The sequence below is a fragment of the Oncorhynchus keta genome, chromosome 18, assembly GCF_023373465.1.
Source record: "Oncorhynchus keta strain PuntledgeMale-10-30-2019 chromosome 18, Oket_V2, whole genome shotgun sequence".
NCBI lineage: Eukaryota > Metazoa > Chordata > Actinopteri > Salmoniformes > Salmonidae > Oncorhynchus > Oncorhynchus keta.
Window position 1 is genome coordinate 16,040,013 of NC_068438.1, and position 26,615 is coordinate 16,066,627.

At 43.8% G+C, this 26,615-nt stretch overlaps 2 protein-coding genes across 3 annotated transcripts; both read right to left on the minus strand.

The window, feature by feature from the left end:
* Positions 1-318: 318 nt before the first annotated feature.
* LOC127908950 (uncharacterized) lies at positions 319-2,951 on the minus strand. The gene is made up of 3 exons (XM_052468756.1): positions 2,922-2,951; positions 1,799-1,871; positions 319-1,675 (listed from the first exon to the last, which is right to left on the minus strand). Exons 1-3 carry the CDS (start codon positions 2,949-2,951, stop codon positions 1,131-1,133), a joined length of 648 nt encoding a protein of 215 aa, XP_052324716.1. The 3' UTR covers positions 319-1,130.
* Positions 2,952-4,785: 1,834 nt separating this feature from the next.
* Positions 4,786-22,337, minus strand: LOC118379621 (NACHT, LRR and PYD domains-containing protein 1 homolog). 2 transcript variants are annotated; one of them, XM_035766642.2, is made up of 16 exons: positions 21,927-22,337; positions 16,229-16,260; positions 14,163-14,228; positions 14,042-14,062; positions 13,851-13,889; positions 13,645-13,692; positions 13,370-13,416; positions 13,187-13,239; positions 12,498-12,975; positions 10,026-10,151; positions 8,119-8,254; positions 7,989-8,039; positions 7,750-7,821; positions 7,461-7,626; positions 7,133-7,254; positions 4,786-6,999 (listed from the first exon to the last, which is right to left on the minus strand). In XM_035766642.2, the coding sequence occupies exons 1-16, from the start codon at positions 21,977-21,979 to the stop codon at positions 6,971-6,973; spliced, it is 1,539 nt and encodes a 512-aa protein (XP_035622535.1). In that variant the 5' UTR covers positions 21,980-22,337; the 3' UTR covers positions 4,786-6,970. The 2 variants fall into 2 exon arrangements, with proteins under 2 accessions (XP_035622535.1, XP_035622536.1); XM_035766643.2 differs by having other exon boundaries at positions 13,851-13,886; positions 21,927-22,336.
* Positions 22,338-26,615: the final 4,278 nt, after the last annotated feature.

Genomic DNA, 26,615 nt, shown 5'->3' on the forward strand with positions numbered 1-26,615 from the left:
CTAAATAAGCCCCTTCTAGAGTGTACCCATGAGCTTACCAGTCTAAATAAGCCCCTTCTAGAGTGTACCCATGAGCTTACCAGTCTAAATAAGCCCCTTCTAGAGTGTACCCATGAGCTTACCAGTCTAAATAAGCCCCTTCTAGAGTGTACCCATGAGCTTACCAGTCTAAATAAGCCCCTTCTAGAGTGTACCCATGAGCTTACCAGTCTAAATAAGCCCCTTCTAGAGTGTACCCATGAGCTTACCAGTCTAAATAAGCCCCTTCTAGAGTGTACCCATGAGCTTACCAGTCTAAATAAGCCCCTTCTAGGACATTACATCAAAGTTGGATCAGCCTGTAGTGTGGTTTTCCACTTTAATTTTGAGTGTGACTCCAAATCCAGACCTCCATGGGTTGATACATTTGATTTCCATTGATAATTTTTGTGTGATTTTGTTGTCAGCACATTCAACTATGTAAAGCATTTAATAAGAATATTTCATTCATTCAGATCTAGGATGTGTTATTTTAGTGTTCCCTTTTTTTTGAGCAGTGTATTTATAGGTGCGTGAATAGGACTATATTGCTGTCCTGCGTGAGCATTTGAAATGTAACGTAACGAGTACTTTTGGGAAAATGTACGGGAGTAAAAAGTACATATTTTCGTTAGGAATGTAGTAGAGTAAAAGTAGAAGTTGTCAAAAATATAAATAGTAAATAAAGTACAGATACCCAAGAAAACTAATTAAGTAGTACTTCAAAGTATTTTTTACTTAGTTACTTTACACTACTGGCAAATGTTATTTGTTACATGCTTACTGGCCCTTCCCAACAATGCAGAGAAAAACATTGAAATAGTAGAAAAATTGAAAATGCAAAAAGAGGAATACATAGAAAAATAACAACACAAGGAATAAATACACAATGAGTAATGATAACTTAGCTATATACACGGGGTACCAGTAGAGAGTCGATGTGAAGGGGTACATGGCAATTGAGGTAGATACAGTATGTATATGTAGGTAGGGATAAAGTGACTAGGCAACGGGATAAATAACGAACAGTAAAAGTAATGTATGTGATGAGTCAAAATAGTTAGTGCAACAAGGTTCAATGCAGATATTCCTGGTAGCTATTGGTTAGCTATTTATAACAGGTCCATGCAACCGATAGCCACCTGCTTCCACTCCTTCCCCTGCCGCTTAGCCACCTGCTTCCACTCCTTCCCCTGCCGCTTAGCCACCTGCTTCCACTCCTTCCCCTGCAGCTTAGCCACCTGCTTCCACTCCTTCCCCTGCAGTTTCGCCACCTGCTTCCACTCCTTCCCCTGCCGCTTAGCCACCTGCTTCCACTCCTTCCCCTGCCGCTTAGCCACCTGCTTCCACTCCTTCCCCTGCAGCTTAGCCACCTGCTTCCACTCCTTCCCCTGCCGCTTAGCCACCTGCTTCCACTCCTTCCCCTGCCGCTTAGCCACCTGCTTCCACTCCTTCCCCTGCCGCTTAGCCACCTGCTTCCACTCCTTCCCCTGCCGCTTAGCCACCTGCTTCCACTCCTTCCCCTGCCGCTTAGCCACCTGCTTCCACTCCTTCCCCTGCCGCTTAGCCACCTTCTTCCACTCCTTCCCCTGCCGCTTAGCCACCTGCATCAGCTGCTTGGACGACACGTCTGGGACCTGCACTGTCTGCACTCTGTCTGGGGACAACAGAGGAACGTCAGACTTAAGGGTTTTATTCAGGGCGACTGAACAGCAACTCAACAGGAATAATACCACAGTAATAACAGCAAATGCCACAATGGATGTGTTCAAACCATCACCTGACTCATCTGCGCATCGACGTCTCTTTTTGGGCAACTCTTTCTTCTGATGTGCTGGTGCTTCTCTTCCTGTCTACAGAAGAGGAGAAAAAAAGCTACTTTGTCAATCAAAAGCTACTTTGTTATGATTGGATGAAAAGTGCTTGTGTACAGAGAACTTGATATCTAGAACATACACTGGAATGAAGTGAACTCTTGATGCTGATATTGAGAAGGGGAAAACAAAAATGACAAACTTACTATTTGTCAGTTTCCTTGGCTTTTCAACTGTATTGTCCACACAGTCACCTGAGAGGAAGATACATTAATATCAAAGAACACCTCAAAATATCCCTTCAATTTAGTCACGGCCAGCGTGAACGAAATTATGAATAAAACCAGAGACTCTGGATTCGAGCCCAGGCTCTGTCGCAGCCGGCCGCGACCGGGAGGTCGGTGGGACGACGTACAATTGGCATAGCGTCGTCCGGGTTAGGGAGGGTTGGCCGGTAGGGATATCATCGCGCACTAGCGAAGAGACAATTGAGACATGGATTGTGTATGTGTACCATTCAGAGGGTGAATGAGAAAGACAAAATATTTACGTGCCTTTGAACAGGGTATGGTAGTAGTTGCCAGGCGCACCGGTTTGGGTCAAGAACTGCAACGCTGCCGGGTTTTTCACACTTAACAGTTTCTCATGTGTATTAAGAATGGTCAACCACCCAAATGACATCCAGCCAACTTGACACATCTGTGGGAAGTACTGGAGTTAACATAGGCCAGCATCCCTGTGGTACGTTTTCGATACCTTGTTCCCTGTTCAGGAAACATGGGAGCTGGTGGACGGAGACCTCCTAATTGTCCCTAGAATTTCTAAGCAAACAGCTGGAGGCAGGGCTTTCTCCTATAGAGCTCCATTTTTATGGAATGGTCTGCCTCCCCATGTGAGAGACGTAGACTCGGTCTCAACCTTTGTCTTTATTGAAGACTCATCTCTTCAGTAGGTCATATGATTGAGTGTATTCTGGCCCAGGAGTGTGAAGGTGAACGGAAAGGCACTGGAGCAACAAACTACCCTTCCTGTCTCTGCCTGGCCGGTTCCCTGCTCTCCACTGGGATTCTCTGCCTCTAACCCTATTACAGAGTCACTGGCGTACTGGTGCTCTTCCATGCTGTCCCTAGGAGGGGTGCGTCACTTGAGTTGGTTGAGTCACTGACGTGGTCTTCCTGTCTGGGTTGGCACCCCCCTTGGGTTGTGCCGTGGCGGAGATCTTTGTGGGCTACATTTTTAATTTTTTTAAATTTTACCTTTATTTTACTAGGCAAGTCAGTTAAGAAAAAAATATTATTTTCAATGACGGCCTAAGAACAGTGGGTTAACCTGTTCAGGGGCAGAACGACAGATTTGTACCTTGTCAGCTCGGGGATTCGAACTTGCAACCTTTCGGCGACTAGTCCAACGCTCGAACCACTAGGCTACCCTGCCTTGTCTCAGGATGGTAAGTTGGTGGATGAAGATATCCCTCTAGTGGTGTGGGGGCTGCGCTTTGGCAAAGTGGGTGGGGTTATATCCTGCCTGTTTGGCCCTGTCCGGGGAAATTATCGGGTGGGGCCACAGTGTCTCCTGACCCCTCCTGTCTAAGCCTCCAGGATTTATGCTGCAGTAGTTTATGTGTTGGGGGGCTAGGGTCAGTCTGTTATATCCGGTGTCCTGTGTGAATTTAAGTATGTCCTCTCCAATTCTCTCTTTCTTACTTACTTTGAACTCTCTAGAGACAGCAGGAGTGGTAGAGATACTCTCAATGATCGGCTATGAAAAGCCAACTGACATTTACTCCTGAGGTGCTGACCTGTTGCACCCTCGACAACTACTGTGATAATTATTATTTGACATTTTGGCCATGTTATGTTATAATCTCCATCCGGCACAGCCAGAAAAGGACTGGCCACCCATCATAGCCTGGTTCCTCTCTAGGTTTCGGCCTTGCTATGGAGTTTTTCCTAGCCACCGTGCTTCAACACCTGCATTGCTTGCTGTTTGGGGTATTAGGCTGGGTTTCTGTACAGCACTTTGAGATATCAGCTGATCTAAGAAGGGCTATATAAATACATTTGATTTGATTTTCCATGGTCATTTTGGTGTGTGCTGGAAAATCTTTCTTATTGTTGCCTAACAGTCAACAACTCCTTTCCCTGGACAGTTGGGCAGGGTTAAATGGACTGAGTTCTCTGATGTGGGTCTCTGCTCAGCTCAGGCATTCAGTCACTCAGCCATTCCCCTCACCACTGATACTACTATCACACTAAGACACACATCACTGATTCTACACACTACCAGCGCTCAAACCACATTTCAGGAACTGGGTGACATGTGACCTAAGAGACTGTGTAATATCAGAGTAAAAATTGGCTGTGGTCTATATTTGATGTCACATGGTGTTACTATCCCAATATAAACCTACCAGTTGGAAAAACATTGTCATTTGAACCAGTGTTGCCCACTGAGCTGCTCTAATGTATGAGGTTTGGGGTTTCCATCTGAATTTTTCCTAGATACAGATACACAAATCAATACACAATCATTTGTTAATTAATATGCACCAATGCCCTCTGATACAGTGACAAATGAACTCATCTTGATCACCACACACACATACACACAAATAAACAGACCGCAGACTTCCAGTGTGACATGTGATTTCCCTCAGTAGAGACCACAGTGTGAGTCAGAGTGCCAGGAGGTCAGGCCAGTGGGCATTACAATCCCTCTGATCATGTTCATTTCTCTGACTCAGTAAGATGTTACTGTAATGATCCGCATACACACACCCTGTTTCCCTCTCACCTTAATGTCAGAGGAGTTGTTGGTGGCCAGTTAGATGCAAAAGGAGTAGGAGTTGTTCAGAGCCAGTTCCTTATACACCAGGACCACCCCTTGGTGCTCTACAGGCTTGCTGCTCTGGACCAGTATGCCTTGGGTATAATAGGACAATAGTACACTTAAATAAATATTTAGCACTTTTATTGGTGTACAATGTTTTTAAAATGAAATGTTAAGTCTTTTGAAAATATTAACATGTACACTTTGTACAATGCATTTTTTGGTTTATGTGAATTTGCTTAAAGCGTGATGAGGAGTGATAAATGTACTTATGAGAGTCCAGACGGCAGCATTAACATTTGCCTTGCATTTATCTCCATTCCATGCAGTCATTAAAAGAGACAACCGGCAGAATTGTTTTCAGAGCTTTCCCTTCCACATACACCTCACAAGAACACACCGCAGAAAGGTACGGGTACAGAACCGGTTACATAGGATAAATGTTTGATTAACTCATAGCCTAACATTCATGAAGACCATCATCTGCTAGCTGAAAATTATTTGCAATTAAACATTATTTATCAATTTTTGCAAAAATGTATTTTATTCAGTCAAAGATTTGTAATCTTAGACACCATACCCAGAGCCCTATGAAGGCCCTTACCTGAGCTGCAACATTACAGAAGTAGACATGTAAGGATGGAATATTAATGATGGCCTTTTCGGAGCGATCACTGTGTAAAAATATGTACACACTTGCAAATAGCATTCAATAGACAACTTAACTCATGGTTTTCCCATTCATCATTTCACAGTTAATCGTTGTTACTCTCCCTGGGGTATTTGGGTCCCAGTATTGGCAACAGTGACATCCCTATTGAAAGGTGTTTAAAATGAGTTAGTAGCCCTTTTTATGAACAAAATAACCCTCCTACATTAGTGGTTTCTGGAATTCAGTCAACCCCACCATGTTCAAATCCACTGAGCGCGATTTCCAGGCTACAGAATGTACACGGTCCAGTCTAAACAAAAGTAAATATTACCAATATTTTCTCTGAGATGAAGCTTAGTTATCCCTATTGTCAGTTTGACGGCTCAATTTGGTCATAACACACAAAAACGAACAAACAGACTACAAAAAAAACAATCACAGTATAGTTTAAAAAAACAGAAAATATGTACACCGTATTAAAAGTACAGCTACACTCCTTGAGTAGTTGTTCCATGATTAAGTAAGTGGCAATGCCTTGATTGAGAAATATCAAAATACAAAATGTACAATGTTTGAGACAACAGCCCTGTAAGTGTGTTAGCCGTTTCCATACTGCAGCAACATGTCTGTTACTGGCTACATATTAGCTACCTATTTCCCAGAGGTCATCTATGACATAAGAGGTCTTCACTGCACCACAGGTCGCAGCATCAGCTCCTGGCTATTTGGGGTACCTCTACATAACGCCTGCATTATTCCAGGTTAATGGACCATTTGTGTATGTCTAAGAACATAACCATTCAAGATTAAAGGTTGTGGTGTAATTCTGTTTCTATGCCTTTGTTGAACTCCTGTTGAAATCCTGAGAGAACATGAGGGGTGAAAAGCCAGGGTTTCCCACTACTAAACATCACTACTAGGCAGGGCACAACGTTCTCCAGCTCTAGCATCCAGGCCTGCAGAAATCAAACATATGGAAGGGGCTGACAGTGCTAGGCTGGTGTCCCGGCCCTGCCCTGCCTAGACAATGGCAGGGGACACATAATGCTTCTGATCTAGGATCAGTGTACCATCCTCAATTTATGAAGGGGGAATGCAAAGCTGACCTTAGATCAGCCTCTAGAGCAAGGGCAGGCAGCTCCAGTCCAGTGAGTCAGGGCTGGATTGGTGTCACACTTTTGCCCCAGCCCCAGCTAACACACCTGACTCCAATAATCAACTAATTATGATCTTCAGTTTAGAATGCAATTAGTTTAAATCAGCTGCGTTAGCTAGGGATGGGGAAGAAATGTGACATCACTCCAGCCCCTGAGGATTGGAGTTTCCCATCCCTGGACTAGCGGGGACGTTCATCTTACTCCATACAGCCCTCAAACTCCACTCTGGACTTCGAAACCAGTTCCACTGCATTTTTTCATTGTTCCCTTCAAATCAGGGACTGATTTAAACCTGGGACACCAGGTGTATTAATTATCCGGTAGAACAGAAAACCAGCAGGCTCCGGACCTCGTAGGGTAAGAGTACCCCTGCAATACAGCAGAAGCAGAGGGATTTCTGTCTTCAAGGCAAGAGTTCAAACGTCTCTCTCCCATTGTCTCTCTGGCTCATTGACGATAGGGCTGCGGAATGGCAGGGACCTTGGGAGGCAAAATATATCTCATTTGGCCGCTTTATTGTCTATCATATCTGAGGAGAACACAGACAGAAAGAGACAGACAGAAATGGGTGTATGTTAGTAGGAGACAAGAATGAGTACAAATATCTGTGTGGAGACAGGTGATTGAGTGTTTGTGGCTCTAGTCTAATGTGTGTCTCTAACCTTGCAGTGTCTTGAGGACCTTGTTGGGCAGGTCATCCAGCTCCTGTAGGCTCATCAAGAGGTGAGTGACCGTGGCTTGACCATTTGGCCTGCCAGTCTTCCAGCGCTCCAATGCCTTAAACCTGAAACCCAACACGAAACAAGTTGAGGGTCACATCATCTAAAAAAGAAATCACCAAAAATATGAATCAAAGAAAGTAAGTTATTGTACAATTATTGAATGATCGGTGTACCAAGAATGCTTAAATGAAAAATGCCCAAAATAATGGCTGGCGAGTAATATAAAGTTGAGTTTTAAGGGTGCAGATACTATATCTATCTACTGTACCTCTGCATGTCGACATCCTCCTCACTGGCCTGTATATCGTCCAGCTCTTTGGAGGACAGGTCCAGGCAACCGATAGCCACCTGTTTCCACTCCTTCCCCTGCATCTTAGCCACCTGCATCAGCTGCTTGGACGACACGTCTGGGACCTGCACTGTCCGCACTCCGTCTGGGGACAACAGAGGAACGTCAGACTTAAGGGTTTTATTCAGGGCGACTGAACAGCAACTCAACAGGAATAATACCACAGTAATAACAGCAAATTACACAATGGATGTGTTCAAACCATCACCTGACTCATCTGCGCATCGACGTCTCTTTTTGGGCAACTCTTCCTCTGATGTGCTGGTGCTTCTCTTCCTGTCTACAGAAGAGGAGAAAAAAAGCTACTTTGTCAATCAAAAGCTACTTTGTTATGATTGGATGAAAAGTGCTTGTGTACAGAGAACTTGATATCTAGAACATACACTGGAATGAAGTGAACTCTTGATGCCGATATTGAGAGGGGGCAAACAAAAATGACAAACTTACTATTATTTGTCAGTTTCCTTGGCTTTTCAACTGTATTGTCCACACAGTCACCTGAGAGGAAGATACATTAATATCCTGCACCTTAACCCACAACACATTACAGACAGACGCACAGCAGGTGTGTATGTACCTTCTCTGATGGTGGCTGACCACACAGTCTTGTCGGACTCTGTCTCTACGAGGGAGACCTTGAAAGGAGGGGGCTGCTCAAAGAACACCTCAAAATATCCCTTCAATTTAGTCACGGCCAGCGTGAACGGCAAGTCCTGCAGGACACCAAATACACACAACGCAGACATTATGAATAAACGCACATAGTACATAATGTACCAACACTGAGTATACAAAACATTAAGAACACCTGGGTTGTGTTTCGAGGACGCATGGCTTTTGACCTTCGTCTCTCCCGAGCCCGTACGGGAGTTGTAGCGATGAGACAAGATAGTAACTACTAACAATTGGATACCACCAAACGGGGTTAACCTCTTCAACCTATGGGGGCGCTATGTCATTATTGGATAAAAAAACGTGCCCGTTTTAAGCGCAATATTTTGTCACGAAAAGATGCTCGACTATGCATATAATTGGCAGCTTTGGAAAGAAAACACTCTGATGTTTTCAAAACTGCAAAGATATTATCTGTGAGTGCCCCAGAACTGATTTTACAGGCGAAACCAAGATGAAACTTCAAACAGGAAATGAGCAGGATTTTTGACGCTCTGTTTTACTCTGGTCTCCTTATATGGCTGTGAATATGCTGTGAACGAGCTTATGCGCTCTGCCGTTCGTCCAAGATGTCTGCAGCATTGTGACGTATTTGTAGGTATATCATTGGAAGATTGGCCATAAGAGACTACATTTGCCAGGGGGCCGTCCGGTGTCCTTTGTCTAATTTGGTGCGTAATTCCCAGTGGCAATTATTTTACCATGCGATACAGAAGGAGGCTCATACTTCCAGGAACGATACATTGAAGAGATATGTGAAACACACCTTGAGGATTGGTTCTAAACAAGGTTTGCCATGTTTCAGTCGATATTATGGAGTTAATTTGGAAAAAAGTTTGGCGTTTGGATAACTGAATTTTCGTTTTTTTTTGGTAGCCAAACGTGACGCACCAAACAGACCGATTTCTCCAGACCAAAAAAATCTTTCAGGAAAAACTGAACATTTGCCATCTAACTGAGAGTCTCCTCATTGAAAACATCCGGAGTTCTTCAAAGGTAAATGATTTATTGAATGCTTTTGCTGTTTTTTGTGAAAATGTTGTCTGCTAATGCTAACGCTAAATGCTAATGCTAAATGCTGACGCTAAATGCTAGTTTGCTATGGTAGAGAAGCATATTTTTGAAAATCTGAGATGACAGTGTTGTTAACAAAAGGCTAAGCATGAGAGCTAGCATATTGATTTAATTTCATTTGCGATTTTCATGAATAGTTAACGTTGCGTTATGGTAATGGGCTTGAGGCTGTAGTCATGATACCGGATCCGGGTTGGCTCGACGCAAGAAGTTAAGGACAACAAAGTCAAGGTATTGGAGTGGTCATCACAAAGCCCTGACCTCAATCCTATAGAAAATGTGTGGGCAGAACTGAAAAAGCATGTGCGAGCAAGGCGGCCTACAAACCTGACTCAGTTACACTAGCTGTCAGGAGGAATGGGCCAAAATTCACCCAACTTATTGTGGAAAGCTTGAGGAAGGCTACCCGAAACATTTGACCCAAGTTAAACAATTTAAAGGCAATGCTACCAAATACTAACTGAGTGTATGTAAACGTCTGACCCACTGGGAATGTGATGAAAGAAATAAAAGCTGAATTAAGTCATTCTCTCTACTATTATTCTGACATTTCACATTCTAAAATAAAGTGGTGATCCTAACAGACCTAAGAGGGAATTTTTACTAGGATTAAATGACAGGAATTGTGAAAAACTGAGTTTAAATGTATTTGGAAAAGGTGTATGTAAACTTCTGAGTTCAACTGTACTGTAGGTCAGTGCTTACTGGTTATGCAGTAATGGGTGAATGAAACCTCACCGCAGGGCTGATGTCTCCCTCTGGTTCACTCATGAGGCGGTACCTCTTCTCATCCAACTTACAGGTGGGTGGCTTCTCTACCTTCAGGTAACGCTTGTTGGCGCAACGCACCTCCTTCCATATGTCCTGTAGTGAGTGAGGGGTAGAGGAGGAGAAAGAGAGGCAGAGAGACAAAGGAATAGACAGAAGTAGACCAGTGATTTACCGTAAGTAAGCGAGAGATTCTAATAATGGTAATAGCGGGGATGACTATTCCCTGTTCAGGAAACATGGGAGTTGGTGGACGGAGATGTTTTCCATGGTCATTTTGGTGTGTATAATCTTTCTTATTGTTGCCTAACGGTCAACAACTCCTTTCCCTGGCCAGTTAGGCAGGGTTAAATGGACTGTTCTGAAGCTGAGTGCTCTAATGTGGGTTTCTGCTGAGCTCAGGCATTCTGTCACGCAGCCATTCCCCTCACCACTGATACTACTATCACACTAAGACACACATCACTGATTCTACACACTACCAGCACTCAAACCACATTTCAGGTACTGGGTGTCATGTGACCTAAGACTGTGTAAGATCACAGAGTAAATATTAACTGTGGTCTATATTTGATACACATGGTTTTACTATCCCAATATAAACCTACCAGTTGGAAAAACATTGTCATTTTAACCTGTCTGGGAACGGGGTTCCGCTAGCGCTAGCGGAACAGCCAATGAAATTGCAGGGCACCAAATACAAATCAACAGGAATCTCATAAATAAAATTTCTCAAACATACAAGTATTAGGCACCATTTTAAAGATACAATTCTTGTTAACCCAGCCACAGTATCTGATTTAAAAAAATGCTTTACAGCGAAAGCTCCACAAATGATTATGTTAGGTCACCACCAAGTCACAGAAAAACCCAGCCATTTTTCCAGCCAAAGACAGGAGTCACAAAAGGCACAAATAGAGATCAAATTAATCACTAACCTTTGATGATCTTCATCAGATGACACTCATAGGACTTCATGTTACACAATACATGTATGCTTTCTTTCGATAAAATGCATATTTATATCCAAAAATCTAATTTTACATTGCCGTGTTATGTTCAGTAGTTCCAAAACATCCAGTTATTTTGCAGAGCCAGATCAATTTACAGAAATACTCATTATAAATGTTGATGAAAATACAAGTGTTATGCATGGAACTTTAGATAAAATTCTCCTTAATGGAACCGCTGTGTCAGATTTCAAAAACGCTTTACGGAAAAAGCATACCATGCAATAATCTGAGTACGGAGCTCAGAGCCCAAACCAACCAAAATAAATATCCGCCATGTTGTGCAGTCAACATTAGTCAGAAATAGCATTATAAATATTCACTTACCTTTGATGATATTCATCAGAATGCACTCCCAGCAATCCCAGTTCCACAATACATGTTTGATTTGTTCGATAAAGTTAATCATTTATGTCCATATACCTCCTTTTGTTTGGGCGTTTGGTAAACAAAGTGAAACGCGCGTGTGACTTCCAGCTGATAGGTCGGACGAAAATTCCAAAAAGTTGTATTACTGGTCGTAGAAACATATCAAACAATGTATAGAATCAATCTTTATGATGTTTTTATCATACATGTTCAATAATGTTACAACCTGAGAATTCCATTAGAAAAGCAATGGAACGGGAGCTACCTCTCATGTGAATGCGCGTAACTGAGCTTGTGGCTGCTGGCAGGCCTCTGACTAATTCCCCTCTCATTCAGCCCCCCTTCATAGTAGAAGCATCAAACAATGTTCTAAAGATGATTGACATCTAGTGGAAGCCTTAGGAAGTGCAACATAACCAATATCCCACTGTATCTTCAACAGGGGCCGAGTTGAAAAACTACAAACCTCAGATTTCCCACTTCCTGTTTGGATTTTTTCTCAGGTTGTTGCCTGCCATATGAGTTCTGTTATACTCACAGACATCATTCAAACAGTTTTAGAAACGGCAGAGTGTTTTCTATCCAATGCTACTACTAATATGCATATATTAGCATCTGGGGTTGAGTAGGAGGCAGTTTACTCTGGGCACGCTTTTCATCCAAAAGTGAAAATGCTGCCCCCTATCCCAATGAAGTTAACCAGTGTTGTCCACTGGGCTAGATTCAGATCTAATGTATGAGGTTTGGGGTTTCCATCTGAGTTATTCCTAGATACAGATACACAAATCAATACACAATCATTTGTTTATTAATATGCACCAATGCCCTCTGATACAGTGACAAATGAACTCATCTTGATCACCACACACACATACACACAAATAAACAGACCGCAGACTTCCAGTGTGACATGTGATTTCCCTCAGTAGAGACCACAGTATGAGTCAGAGTGCCAGGAGGTCAGGCCAGTGGGCATTACAATCCCTCTGATCATGTTCATTTCTCTGACTCAGTAAGATGTTACTGTAATGATCCGCATACACACACCCTGTTTCCCTCTCACCTTAATGTCAGAGGAGTTGTTGGTGGCCAGGTAGATGCGAAAGGAGTAGGAGTTGTTCAGAGCCAGTTCCTTATACACCAGGACCACCCCGTGGTGCTCTACAGGCTTGCTGCTCTGGACAATGGGCCCCACCGGGGACAGGGACGATACACGCCACTTTACATGGCTGCCAGAGTGGTCTACCGAGGGCTCGATCATCGGACAGCTGTCCTTCATATGCAGGACACTAAAGGTCATTTCACTGTCGGGATCAGCGAGGCAGAGGAAGTGAGGGAACTGGATGGAGGTGAGGATGGATGAGGGGCTGTTGACACAGTCCACGTTGAAGATGGGCCCAGCGAACCTCCAGGAGTCCCTGAGGAACATGCCAAACTTGGACCAGGACAGGACCGAGTAGCGGATCAGGACTCTCTCTGACACCTCAAACACCAGGCCGGTAACGGAGCACTCATATGTCCCCTCTCCCTCCAGCTGCACCCTGACACACAGAACACAGAGAGATGGACAGACTCATACCAGTCAGACAGACACTCAGCAGAAGGGGCATTAGTGGTTTGGGGATTTTCTTATTTATTAAAAAAGAGAGGTAGAGATACTAAGTAAGCAAGAGAGTAAGAGATTTAGAGATGGAGAAAAAAAGAGGGAGAGAGAGAGAAGGAACGAGGCTACAGGTAGAAGAGGCTACTCACTGTAGGCGTCCTTTAGAGATCCTCCTGGGAGTAACCAGTTCATTGCCTTGACTCTGATAGAGAAACAGACATGGTACTAAGATTGGCCCCTGTTCCTCTAGAGAGTCTACAGCCATACTGTATGTCTCTGAAGCTTTATTACACAACTATCGTTCAATTCCACAATCAAACAAATGTACTTACCTGCTGGACAGCCTTGCATTTTTCACAGCATGGCTTGGGGGGCACATCTGACAAAGGAGAGGCCAAAGGTCAAACTAGGCACTCCCTCTTGGGGAGTACTCTACCTCTCAGACTATGATTTGCAGACACATTTTCATAAAAATATGAATGCACCCAGATATCCTCTCTCTAGCCTTTCAACCATTGCAATCTCCTTTGTCTAGGATAGCTCGACATTTTGTGGAAAAGGCGAAACATTTGGTAGTAGAATGACTTGTGTCAAACTGAGGATATACCTTTAGCAAGGGAAACCTCTGCATCAGGTTGAGGAGCCGACTCTGACTCTGTAGAGAGATAAGTTACACCTCATGAAGGAAGTTGGGGGAGAGGAGCAATCATTCTACTCAGGACTTTCTGAGGTGAAAGAGGCTATTCATCTGTATTTCAGAGGCAGGATAAGGCAGATATAGGCATTGTGGCTGACGTTTTAGTTCCCACTCACCATTACAGGAACCCTCAACGTCAGGCTCCTCAGATTCTACTGGGACAAGCCAAGAAATAATACAATTATTTCTAAAAAGATCCTAACTGACTGAGTAAAGACAAGCTGGAGATGCTGGTGTGACCGTCTATCATCACAGATTGTAAATGATTTTGATGAAGCTGACAGAACAAGGCCTGTGTTTTTCTCACCTTCTTTCTCAGCAAAGCAGTCTGTTGAAAGACAGAGAGAGAATGTTGTGTTAAGAGGGTGGGATAAAGCCTGAAGATTCATACTGTGATGGAGAGTTTTTGATCTCTGGCAGCCGCTCACCAGAATCCTCCTCCTCTTCGTCCTCCTCTTCTTCAGAACTCTCCTCTGTAGATGTCCCTGCATTGTCTGTCAGAAAAATCCATAGGACATGGAGGGATGAACTTTGAAAACGTTTCTCATTCTAAGTGTACTTTCAAATAAAGAGGGGTGAGGGAAATTGATTGGTAGTTCAAACATGACTTGAGAGGGGGTCTATATGCCTATATGCAGCTCAGAGACCATTAGAGTTCTGTTTGAGTAGTGTTCACGGGGGGCTTCTCTTTGAGTGAAATCTCACTCTATACGAGGAAAATACAAACATACTGCAAAGGTGTGTCCTCCTGAGCCACTGTTATCATTTTTAGTCAGATTATCTGTAACAACTGAACTTTTAGTAGAGATGTCTTGGGATAGGGGTTAATATGGAATTAGGAAATCTCCTCTCTCCATCTTTCCACCCCACTTTACCCATAAAGTAGCTGGTAGCCTAGTGGTTAGAGTGTTGAGCTTGGAACCAAAAGGTTACTGGATGGGATCCCTGAGCTGACATGGTAAAAATTGGTCGTTCTGCCCCTGAACAAGGCAGTTAACCCACTTTTCCCCGGTAGGCCGGCATTGTAAATAAGAATTTGTTCTCAACTGACTTGGCTAGCTAAATAAAACATTTAAAAACCTCAGGGGACTGGCCCTCTGTGGGACCTGCCCCAAACAACTCCAGCCCATCCCCTGAGAGTTTTCTGAAGGTTCTCTACTCATGTCTACCCTAGGCCTATTACTAACAAATGAAAGAAAAAGAATATCATACATTATCGATTTGTAGCCTTTCATGTACTGTCTGACGGAGCATGATCTAAATGTTGCACTTCTGTTGTCAAACTGTGACGAAGTTCATTCTGATGAGCTCATCAGTGTATACCGTATATCTTCACTCACGTCACTCATCTGAAACTTCCACAACTGATTCCTCACTAATGTAGATGAACGCAAACTGGATACAGTATGTATATGAGCGTATTGTAATTCGGTGATATGTCTGTGCTTTTTCTTTGTATAGGGCTGAGGGCCCCTGTGCCGGGGCTGTAACTTTACAGAAGCTGATATTCTCATTCAGAATTACTTATAAATTGTATGCTTCATACTGTAAGTGCATCTGAAGTAGGGCTGTGATGATTATGTAACGATTAATTGCCATGCAAATGGTCACGATTATTGTTATGATTGTCATTTTTGTAGAATATATTTTGTAATGCATCTTTGAAAATAAGCTACGAGATACCTAAAGAATACAACACAGCTTTGGCGAGACAATTTCTCAAAAGCAAATGTTTTTGACTTCTTGGAACTTCTGAAAATCAAGCTTCTCCACCCAAATCATTGTAAAATGATTACCAACTTTTACCGTTTTCATGTAAAAATGAAAAAAAATGCTACTGAGTGAACTATATCTACTTGAAAATAAAGTTGAACCCCCCCCCCATCTTAAAATGTATGTATTCAGATTCTTTTTTTTCACGGTTATTATCAATAATTGTCCTAATCTAAAGTGAAACTATGGCCTACCTGGTAAGATAGAGTGAAGTGAACTGCTGCCCTGGTGTACAGACATGGCTAGCTCCAGGGGTATCTGTACCCAGCAGGAGTGAGTCTGGGTCAGGCCTTCTAGCTGAGAGCCTGGCATTAGCAGATGGGAAGCTAATAGATGGAGCCAGTCCTCCCTGGGGCAGGGAGCCTCATCTCAGACTGAGAACCAGCCAGGTCTCTCTCGCTCGCTCTCTCTGCTCTACAAACGTCCCTCTCTCTTGCTCGTTCTCTCTCCCTCTCCCCTTATCTCTTTCCCCCCCATCTCTCGGTCTGTGTCCTCATATGCCTCCAATCGCTCTCTGCCTCATCAGACATCCACTCCGTCTACCCTCAGACAGCATGCTTTATCAGCCCAATGTACATCTCACACACACAGATTTTTTTTTACTGGTGTTGACTGCCATCTGCTGGTCTAATTAAAGATCACATTAATTCAGATTTTTTTGCCACATGAGACAAAACAAAACATTTCATGCACAATCAAACAAAGAGCGAACGGTGCTTACCCTTCTGGTCAGGGGCAGGGATGTCTCCATCGCTGTTGGTTAAAAGAGATAGGAAATGGTAAGGGCATCCCAAGACGTTATCAAAATGGAGTTAAGAGAATACAACTTCAGTTTATGGACCAGTGGGGGGAGGGGATTATGGGTGTGGAGAAGAGGGGGTGGAGCTGAACTGTCCAGCTGCAGACCCATCTCGGTCTTCACTTCCTCTCTCTGATGTACACACAAACGCTCATTTAACTGAGGCACAAAAACAGGAAGTGGAGGAGCTACCAAAATCTCACGTTCATGACATCAGCCCATCCTCCAGTGTGGTGTGGAACCCCCACCCCATACATACTGACCCAGTTTTACACACTAGTGTTGGACAGCTGGTACTGCAAACCAATGGAAAGGTACTGGCTGATAATAGTGCTTGTGATTATAAACCATAAGTTCTTAAAGAGACAGTATCAGAGAACATCAAAAGTTGATCTAACATCAAGACACAAAGGGAAGGGTTTTGCAGTGAGCAGTGTTACAGGTTTATAAAAAACAACATAATAATGTGCATCATCCAGAGGATGTCTCTCAGCCTCAGACAAAGCGTGCCGCTTGGTGATTCAGTCTGTGACTTGTGTGAACAAGTTCAGCACGCACAGAGAACTAGGTCAACAGGATTTATTTTTTATTTTACTCCATCGTAAAAATACTGCGCTCTAGGTGATCAAAAGCCAGAGTTGACTCAAGTGTAGTCTTTAGTCCTTTACCACAGAGGAGACTAGGAATACAGGAGAAACACTTTACTGAGTTGGCATGTGTTTACAACCTCTTTGATAATAAGAAAGTAATTAATCATGATAACTGTGCATGGTACCTGCAGATAAGGTCCTGAAACAATGATTGAATTGTGACAAATTCATGGGCTATTTCTAGTTCTGTGTCGTAAATAGTCCCTCTTTTAGATTTAATGAAACCTGATAAGCTAGTAGTCCTCATCCTCAGACAGGAGTACAGGAAAGACTGTTTACTTTTCCAAGGTCAATGTTTGACACAGCCAACAGGTTTCTGTATCACAACACAACTGTTATACATTTCCATGGCAGTCATATTCCCACATGTACTCTGCCCGTGACAGAAGTCACGCACTGATCTGTTTCACCTGTCTTTGTGATTGTCTCCACCCACCTCCAGGTGTTACCCGTTTTCCACATTATTCCCAGGGTATTTATTCCTGTGTTCTCTGTTTGTCTGTTGTCAGTTCACCTTGTTTTGTCAACCAGCGTGTTACTCCATGCTCCTGCTTTTTCCTTGTCTCCGTTTTTTTCTAGTCCGCCTGGTTTTGACCTTTTGCCTGCCCTGACCTTGAGCCTGCCTGCATCCCTGTACAGTTTGGAACTCTGACCTGGTTATGAACTTTCGCCTGTCCTCGACCTGCCCCATGTTGTTTAATAAATATCAGACTCAAACCATCTGCCTCCTGTGTCTGCATTTGGGTCTCACCCTGTGTTATACTTTCAGCCTCTATCCATCTCTCTGTAAATTATTTCTATGTATTTCTCTTTGCCCTCTTGTCAACCCTGGCCTCTCACCATCTCTTACTTCTCTCCCACTCATACAAAACCAAACCCTCCCCTTCCTTTCTTGTCTCTCTCACCCCTTCTCTCTCTGTCTGTGTCTCTGTGGTGCGATAAAGCCACAGTTTTTGCATGTTTCCTACAGCCTTACATGAACACACTGAAAGCCTGTGAACAAGGGATAGGCAATCGTCAGTTAGTTCTAGTGCTATAGTTTGTCACAGCTCCAATTTAGCCTTGTGTACCTCAGTAGGTTAACATATCACACACCATCAGTCACAATATTAATGATACACTAAACTGTCAAGTATGAGGGTAAAACGTTATGCCTTCATGAGGGGTCATATATTCCGCAGATATTGTGCATTGTATATTTATGTATACTGAACAAAATTATAAACTCAACATTTCAACGATTTTACTGATTTACAGTTCATATAAGGAAAACAGTCAATTTAAATAAATACATTTAGGCCCACCCACTTGGGAGCAAGGTCCACCCACTGGGGAAACAGGCCCAGCCAATCAAAATGAGTTTTTCCCCACAAAAGGTCTTTATTACAAACAGAAATACTCCTCCGTTTCATCAGCTGTCCATGTGGCTGATCTCGCAAGTGAAGACGGCAGATGTGATGGTCCTGGGCTGGCTACACGTGGTCTGCAGTTGTGAGGCCGCATGACCGTACTGACAAATTCTCTACAACAACTTATGTTAAAGAAATTAACATTCAATTCTCTGGCAACAGTTCTGGTGGACAGTCCTGCAGTCGGCATGCCAATTACACTCTCCCTCAAAACTTGAGACATATATGGCATTGTGTTGTGAGACAAAACTGCACATTTTAGAGTGGCCTTTTATTGTCCCCAGCACATGGTGCACCTCTGTAATGACCATGCGGTTTAATCGGCTTCTTGATATGCCACACCTGTCAGGTGGATGGATTATTTTGGCAAAGGAGAAATGCTCACTAACAGAGATGTAAACTAATTTGTGCACCAAATTTGAGAGAAATAAGCTTTTTGTGTGAATTAACCATTTCTGGGATCTTATTTCAGCCCATGAAACATCGGACTAACACTTTACATGTATAATTGAATATCTACAGTACCAGTCAAAAGTTTGGACACACCTACTCATTATTTAATACACATTGTAGAATACTAGTGAAGACACCAAAACAACACATATGGAATCATGTAGTAACCAAAAAAATGTTAAAGAAATGTGAGATTCTTCAAAGTACCCACCCATTGCCTTACATCTTTGCACACTTCGCATTCTCTCAACCAGCTTCATGGGGTAGCCACCTGGTATGCATTTCAATTAACAGATGTGCCTTGTTAAAAGTTAATTTGTGGAATTTCTTTCCTTTATGCGTTTGAGACAATCAGTTGTGTTGTGACATACAGAAGATAGCCTATTTGGTAAAAGACCATATTATGCCAAGAACAGCTCAAATAAGCAAGGAGAAATGACACTGCATCATTACTTAGTGAATAGTGAACATTTCAAGAACTTTGAAAGTTTCTTCAAATGCAATCGTAAAAACCATCAAGCGTAACAGTATGATGAAACTGTCTCTCATGAGGACCGCCACAGGAAAGGAAGACCCAAAGTTACCTCTGCTGCAGAAGATAAATTCATTAGAAATACCAGCCTCAGAAATTGCAGTCCAAATAAATGCTTTACAGAGTTCAAGTAACAGACACATCTCAACATCAACTGTTCAGCGGAGACTGCGTGAATAGGTCTTCATGGTCGAAATTGCTGCCAAGAAACAACTACTAAAGGACACCAATGAGAAGAAGAGACTTGCTTGGGCCAAGAAACACAAGCAATGGACATTAGACCGGTGGAAATTTGTCCTTTGGTCTGATGAGTCCAAATTTGAGATTTTTGATTCCAACCGCTGTGTCTTTGTGAGACAGAGTAGGTGAACGGATGATCTCCACATGTGTGGTTCCCACCGTGAAGCCTGGTGGAGGTGTGATGGTGTGGGGTTGCTTTGGTGGTCACACTGTCAGTGATTTATTTAGAATTCAAGGCACACTTAACCAGCATGGTTACCACAGCATTCTGCAGCGATACACCATCCCATCTGGTTTGCACTATCATTTGTTTTTCAACAGGACAATGACCCAACACACCTCCAGGCTGTGTAAGGGCTATTTGACCAAGAAGGAGTGTGATGGAGTGCTGATTCAGATGATCTGGCCTCCACAATTACCCGACCTCAACCCAATTGAGATGGTTTGGGATGAGTTGGACCTCAGAGTGAAGGAAAAGCAGCCATCAAGTGCTCAGCATATGAAGGAACTCCTTCAAGACAGTTGGAAAAGCATTCCAGGTGAAGCTGGTTGAGAGAATGCCAAGAGTGTGCCAAGCCATCATCGAGACAAAGGGTGGCTACTTTGAAGAATCTAAAACCTTTTTCTGTTTGTCACGTCGGTATGAATGATTCGGGAGGCAGACGCAGGAATGCATAATATGGGTTTTTATTAAGCCCCAAATTACGGCGACGAAGACCAAACAAACATGTAACAAAAACACAGGGTTGAAACCCAAACAAAAGAGCGAAGAGTACCTCGAATAAATGACACTAGCACACACTGATTATCACACGGGACGAGACCTGTAATCATCTGCGCAATCCACACGGGCACAAAAGCACAGCACAGGTGAAACACACAGCACAGGTACTCACACGTACCAACGGACATAGTAACAATAATGGACAGCACCATGATGAACAAAGGGCACATATATACAAATACAATCAGTGGGAATAGGGGCCAGGTGTGCGCAATGAAAGTTCCAGAGGGATCCGTGACATTGTTTAACACTTTTTGGGTTAATACACGATTCCATATGTGTTATTTCATAGTTTTGATGTCTTAACTATTATTCTACAATGTAGAAAATAGTACAAATAAAGAAAAACCCTGGAATGTGCTGGTGTGTCAAACTTTTGACTGGTACAGTATATATGTCAGCACTTCGGTGACACTCAAGCCTCTTCAGTGATTTGAGCGTTGAATTGTCTAACCAGAATTGTGATTATTTAAGTCAGTGGCAAAAGGGTGTGGCATGGTGGCAAGGTGCCAAATGTGTCTTGTTTCTCCAGAAGCCTGTGGTGTGATAGAAAACCAGGAAACCACAGTAACTATTGACCTTGTGCTCCCCTTGAATATAAGTCACCATCTGTCACCTTTAACTGCCCTGGGGTTCATGGTTACTCTCCACACAAACACTATTCATTATTTACTACACAAAGGGGACAATGTAGAACGTTTTCTACATTTCTACAACTACATTCTACTGTATAAAACATTACCATGATTGTAGTAACACTGGTTACAGAAGTGATATGTTTTTTTTTTAAGTCCTTGACTATCAATCAAGCTTCCCTGGAAAAAGTCCCAATAGCCTACGTAAATTCAAGACGATTATATGGTACATGGTATATACCATATATGGTATATTATTTGGCACATAGATGCTCCTATACATATACCAACGAAGCTAGTTTACCTTTACTATATTCAAGCACTTTCACATGGCAGGTGTCTAATGAAGAACGACCTGGCTGGCACGCTTCTAAACAGCTGAAACAATACATCGAGACAAAGTAGCCTAACTGTGACAGTGCAAAATGCAGTGGTGAAGGACGGGTACACAAAAGTGGTTTCGTTTTCAAGTTAAAAGAGACGGTTTAATTGAGAACCCAAAAATGATTGTTGCATTGGGTTGGCCTACAGAATAACATCGTTCTATAGTTGTAACTCGCGGTATAGCCATACTGCTTGGGCGATGGGCATGTTTGTATTATGATCAGTCAACAACACAGCATCTTGTGCGTTACAAAGCGACCATGGCGTCCCCTCTCACTTTGGGGGTCTGTCTTCAATAAAATAAAAATACACGGTTGCAACTATTTAGGGTCTTGTGTTTTTTTTTAAATAAATCGAGAACTAAGTTACCAGCTAAGGGTAGCAAGCAGCAACAAAAAAGGAACAGCTCTTTCCGGATTCGACAGAACATTGCGGCGCACATCTTTGTCAGTGTGAATGCAACCTCATGCATATATAGGCTACGTGCAAGACTAAATCTCGCCATTATTTGGCTATGTATTTAAGATGCTTACCCTTCATCCAGGCTACAAGCGGCTCCGCAGCTCGCCATCCTCGCCACCATCATGTGCCCTTTGAGGACCTTTCACCTTCGGTTTTGTTATGGTCGTTTTTGCTTCACGGTTTTTGCTTCACGTGATGTTCCGTGATAGCACCTGCCTGTCTCTTTGTCAGAAAACATCTCCTTTTAAAATGATACCTTGACTTTACATCAAATAGGACGATGTAAGCTCTCAAAACAAATACACTCTCCCATAGTAGGGATAGGTTTAGTTTAGGCTAAAATATGCTGATGTTACTACCATGTTTTTACATAGATGTCTCATTGTCTACCATTCCAAATGATTTACAAATAGCTGCTAAAGCGCAGCCTGGAGCAAAGAAGTGCGCACGAACAGCTCAGTGGGCGGAGTATATTACCCCGCCGATTAGTTTGGGCCAATGATTTGCATAACTCTAGTCCGCTTTTTCATTGAAACAAGACGCCTGGCTGCATGGCTCTTCTGGCTTTCTTTCCCGTCAATTCTGATCAATGAGAACTGATTAATATGGTGGGGACATCAAATATGTACAATAAGGAAGATTATCTGGGCTTCCAATATGATTTTAATTATTGAAGATTACTAAACAGCTTACATGCTAAAATACTGATACTAAAATAAACTGTCATACTTCTGCCACATTGTATTAAATGGTCAGACCTTTTGATATCCAGGCGTTACGTTGTAGATATTTCTCACCCTTTCTTTGTAACGTTGTATCTATATCTAGGGGACTCCGGAATGGCGCAGCGGTCTAATGCAGTGCATCTCAGTACTTGATGCGTCACTATAGACACAGCCTGGATACGAACCAGGATATTGGGAGTCCCATGGGGCGGCGCACAACTGGCCCAGCGTCGTCCGTATTTGGCCGGTGTAGGTCGTCATTGTAAATTTGAATATGTTCGTAACTGACTTGTCTAGTTAAATAAATGTTAAATAACCAAAAGTAGGTCAAGTCAATGGTCTCGTGTCAAAAGTTCATTTTTTAGCGGGAAAATATAAACCCGTAAATCTGCAGTACACGAAACCAAACACTAGATATCGCAATCTACAATAAGAAAAACATGATGTTCTGTTGCCAGTGAAGTTCCCAGTTAACTATTTCTTGATCACGTCTATTGGCCAGTTCATCTTTACTTGAATGGAAAACGCTCTGCCTGATATAAGTCAACAGCTCTCAATGGTAATGATCAGAAAATATGTAACTAATCATAGGCCTATCTCTAGTCTATTCTACAGAGTGAGAGTGCTGTGTGTGAGTGCCCCCCTCACCAGCTCTTTCACTTTCCTGCCTTTTTCTGTGTGTGTGATGTCCAGGGACAGAGGAACGAGTGCAGGATCAAGGGCTTTCCTATCGATCTGGTGCTCATTTGGAGTGGATGAGTGGATCTCGTCTCCCATCTCTCCCTCTCCAGGACTACAGTTACTTACACATGGTGTGCATGGTGTGTTTGTGTATGTGTATGTATATATGTGTGCAGCAACAGACAGTGACAGAGAGTTGGAACAAACCGGGTGACCATAGATAAATTATACAAGTCTATAACCCTACAGGGAGAACTCAGCCCCTCAATGCAGGGACAAGACACACATGGAGCTGAGGCTGGATCAATAGCCTGCCTGCCTGAGCTTCTGTGCTGGGGGAATCCAGAGAGGAGAGGAGACCTCATGGAGAGAGACAGGAGAGGAGACCTGATTGGAGACCTGGGGGAGAGAGAGAGGAGAGGAGACCTGAGTAGAGACCTGGGGGAGAGAGAGAGGAGAGCTGAGTGGAGACCTCGGGGAGAGAGAGAGGAGAGGAGACCTGAGTGGAGACCTGGGGGAGAGAGAGAGGAGAGGAGACCTGAGTGGAGACCTGGGGGAAGAGGGGGAAGAGAGAGGAGAGGAGACCTGGGGGGAGAGAGAGATGAGAGGAGACCTGAGTGGAGACCTGGGGGAGAGAGAGAGGAGAGGAGACCTGGGGGAGTGAGAGATGAGAGGAGACCTGAGTGGAGACCTGGGGGAGAGAGAGAGGAGAGGAGACCTGGGGGAGAGAGAGATGAGAGGAGACCTGAGTGGAGACCTGGGGGAGAGAGAGAGGAGAGGAGACCTGAGTGGAGACCTGGGGGAGAGAGAGAGGAGAGGAGACCTGGGGGAGTGAGAGAAAGAGGCCTCTGGCTGCTCTGAGTGCTCTGTAATCTGTGTTGATGTACATGGGCAGGGGAGAGGACTCTCAATCCACTGAAATTGCACACTCATCCATTCATACTTCTCTTCTGGTGTAGAGGAACTGGGGAGAGGATTATACACAGCCTGGGTCTTAATCCAGTGAAGTTGTTCTCATCCACTCCCACACCTGATGCTCACTCAGGGAAATCCATCTGTCAAACACACAGTCACAGTTGTCTGGGGGGACGTCCCTAGTATCTGCTGGTCTGGTGAAACACAACAGTAAGATTGGAATTGTTTGAGTAAATCCATGTCAAAATACCAACAGAAACTGTCCCTGGTCATGTGTACTGGAAACATACATTATGGATTCCAACAACTAAGTATGTGAGTAGATAAGTATAATGCATTGAGACAGGGCCCCTGGAACAAGGAAGAAGCCTTTGTTTGAATGCTAAAGCAGCGGTGGGTAAGACAGGGCTTTTTTTAGGATGGACAGACCAGTTTGGAAAGAATGATGTCACCTACTCTAGGGGGTTCATTTGACCCTTGTTGTTCTGGGGAGAGGGCCGCTATCCCATTATCACACACACACAGGCATACACACACACGCACACACACACACACACACACACACACACACACACACACACACACACACACACACACACACACACACACACACACACATGCACCCACACACACAGACACACTATATATAACGAGGTATCCTCTTACTCTGGAGACGAGGGATGTCGTTTCCTCTCAACTCAGTTCCATGTCAATAGGCTCAGGGTTAATGATCATAGAACAATGAACAAAAGATGCAGGTCTGCTGCACCCCTAAACACATCTAGCTATAGACCGTCTGACAGGATCCAGTCTTTTCAGTCTCCAGATGAGCCGTTGAGTCATGTCTCACAGTACTGAGGTTCAAATATCCCCATGACGAGAGAGAGAGAGAGAGAGAGAGAGAGAGAGAGAGAGAGAGAGAGAGAGAGAGAGAGAGAGAGAGAGAGAGAGACACAGTACATATTTTAAGTGTGCAGGCCCATGCAGGCTCTTTAAGTGAGATTCCAGAGTCGGTCCCCAGATCATCTTTAAGTTATCTTTCATATGTCAACTTTATGTTAATAGGGCTGACTTGTGGCATTCATGCAGTTATATGTGTGTCCCAAGGGCTGCATGTGTGTGGATATGACACCTACACACTGTTACTAAAGAGAGATCTAGACTTTGGCAACAGTCTCTCTCCCACCACAGAGGACTGGCTTTAATTGTTGTGCGTTCTCACATATTAACAGATTTCCTGTCTCTTGGCGTCCGTAAAAACGGGATGGAAGGATGGAGACAGTAATTTAGGAAGGAAGAAAAAAGAGAGAAATGCAAGTCAGCATGGTCCCAAGGGAACTTTGATGTGAGTAACTCACCCCTCTCTCACCCTCCATCACAAACAACTTACATTTTCCCCCTTTTTCCCACTGTATCTCTCTCTTTCTCTGACTTCCTCTTTCCTTCTCTCTCTCTCTCTCTGTTGTTGATTCTATGTTTCTGAGCCTTCAGGGGAGTTGGTGCGTTCGTTCACAGAGGCGACCGTGGGATGAGTTCCAGTATGGGACGTGGGCGTTGGGAGGATGAGACACGGATGAAGGACTCAGTCTGGCACCCTGGACCCCCCTCCCTCCATGTGTGAGTTAACTCAGCGTAGGCAGGGGTTCAAAAGTCCCCCATCCCCCCTATCACCACCCCCACACACACCATCCTGAATCCTAACACATGGGGAAGAATATCCTATATTTAACCACCTGGCTCTGTGGCGAGAACTGTGTGTGTGTTTGTGCACGCCAGTGCATGTGTGTATATGTTAGAGTGTACGCAAAAGGTAACTATCTACAGCAGAGGGAATGCGTGTAAGAGAGAGTTTATATATGCATGCGATTATGTGTGTAGCCTAAGCACTGAGTCATCTGCAGCTGGGCGTATAGGTGGGCTGGGCGTATAGGTGGACGGCCAGGGTACCTAATAGGGGGGAGGGTGTCTCTGTGCTCGGGGGGTTTTAGGGGCTTTCTACACCTCGGGCCGGTTGCGTCTACTTATGCCCCCTCAACTCCCTCTGACAGGATTTCCCCCCACTTCATCTATTGTGTGTGAGTTTTAGAATTGTTTCTCCAGGCCATGGAATCCCCCTCCGGTGGGTCTTACCTTACTCTGTGGGTGAGAGAGCTTCAGCAATTAAGAAGACCTGATGAGCATGTCTCTCTCCCTGTGTTCCCCCTCCCTCCCCTTAGGTAGTGACTCTCCACTCAGTGAGGAGACAAATAGGGTGGCTGATATGTAGGACATTGCATCATCTTACCCTATTCAATGTGCAGGAACAATGACCTTTGATCCTTGATCAAAGGTCATTGTTCCTGCACATTGAATAGGGTAAGATGATGGGGCGGTAGGGTAGCCTAGTGGTTAGAGCATTGAGCTAGTAACCGAAAGGTTGCAAGTTCAAATCCCCGAGCC

What these genes read in the sequence shown, in the direction of transcription:
- LOC127908950 (XM_052468756.1), bottom strand. Translation starts at nt 2,951, where the DNA reads ATGGAAGAGCACCAGTACGCCAGTGACTCT. An exon ending in ACCAGTACGCCAGTGACTCT is followed by an intron (nt 1,872 to 2,921) that starts GTAATAGGGTTA and finishes CCTCTTCTGTAG; the next exon opens with ACAGGAAGAGAAGCACCAGC. An exon ending in TCGATGCGCAGATGAGTCAG is followed by an intron (nt 1,676 to 1,798) that starts GTGATGGTTTGA and finishes TGTTGTCCCCAG; the next exon opens with ACAGAGTGCAGACAGTGCAG.
- LOC118379621 (XM_035766642.2), bottom strand. Translation starts at nt 21,979, where the DNA reads ATGATGGTGGCGAGGATGGCGAGCTGCGGAGCCGCTTGTAGCCTGGAT. An exon ending in CGTTGAGGGTTCCTGTAATG is followed by an intron (nt 13,693 to 13,850) that starts GTGAGTGGGAAC and finishes ATCTCTCTACAG; the next exon opens with AGTCAGAGTCGGCTCCTCAA. An exon ending in ACAACTCCTCTGACATTAAG is followed by an intron (nt 10,152 to 12,497) that starts GTGAGAGGGAAA and finishes CACTCACTACAG; the next exon opens with GACATATGGAAGGAGGTGCG.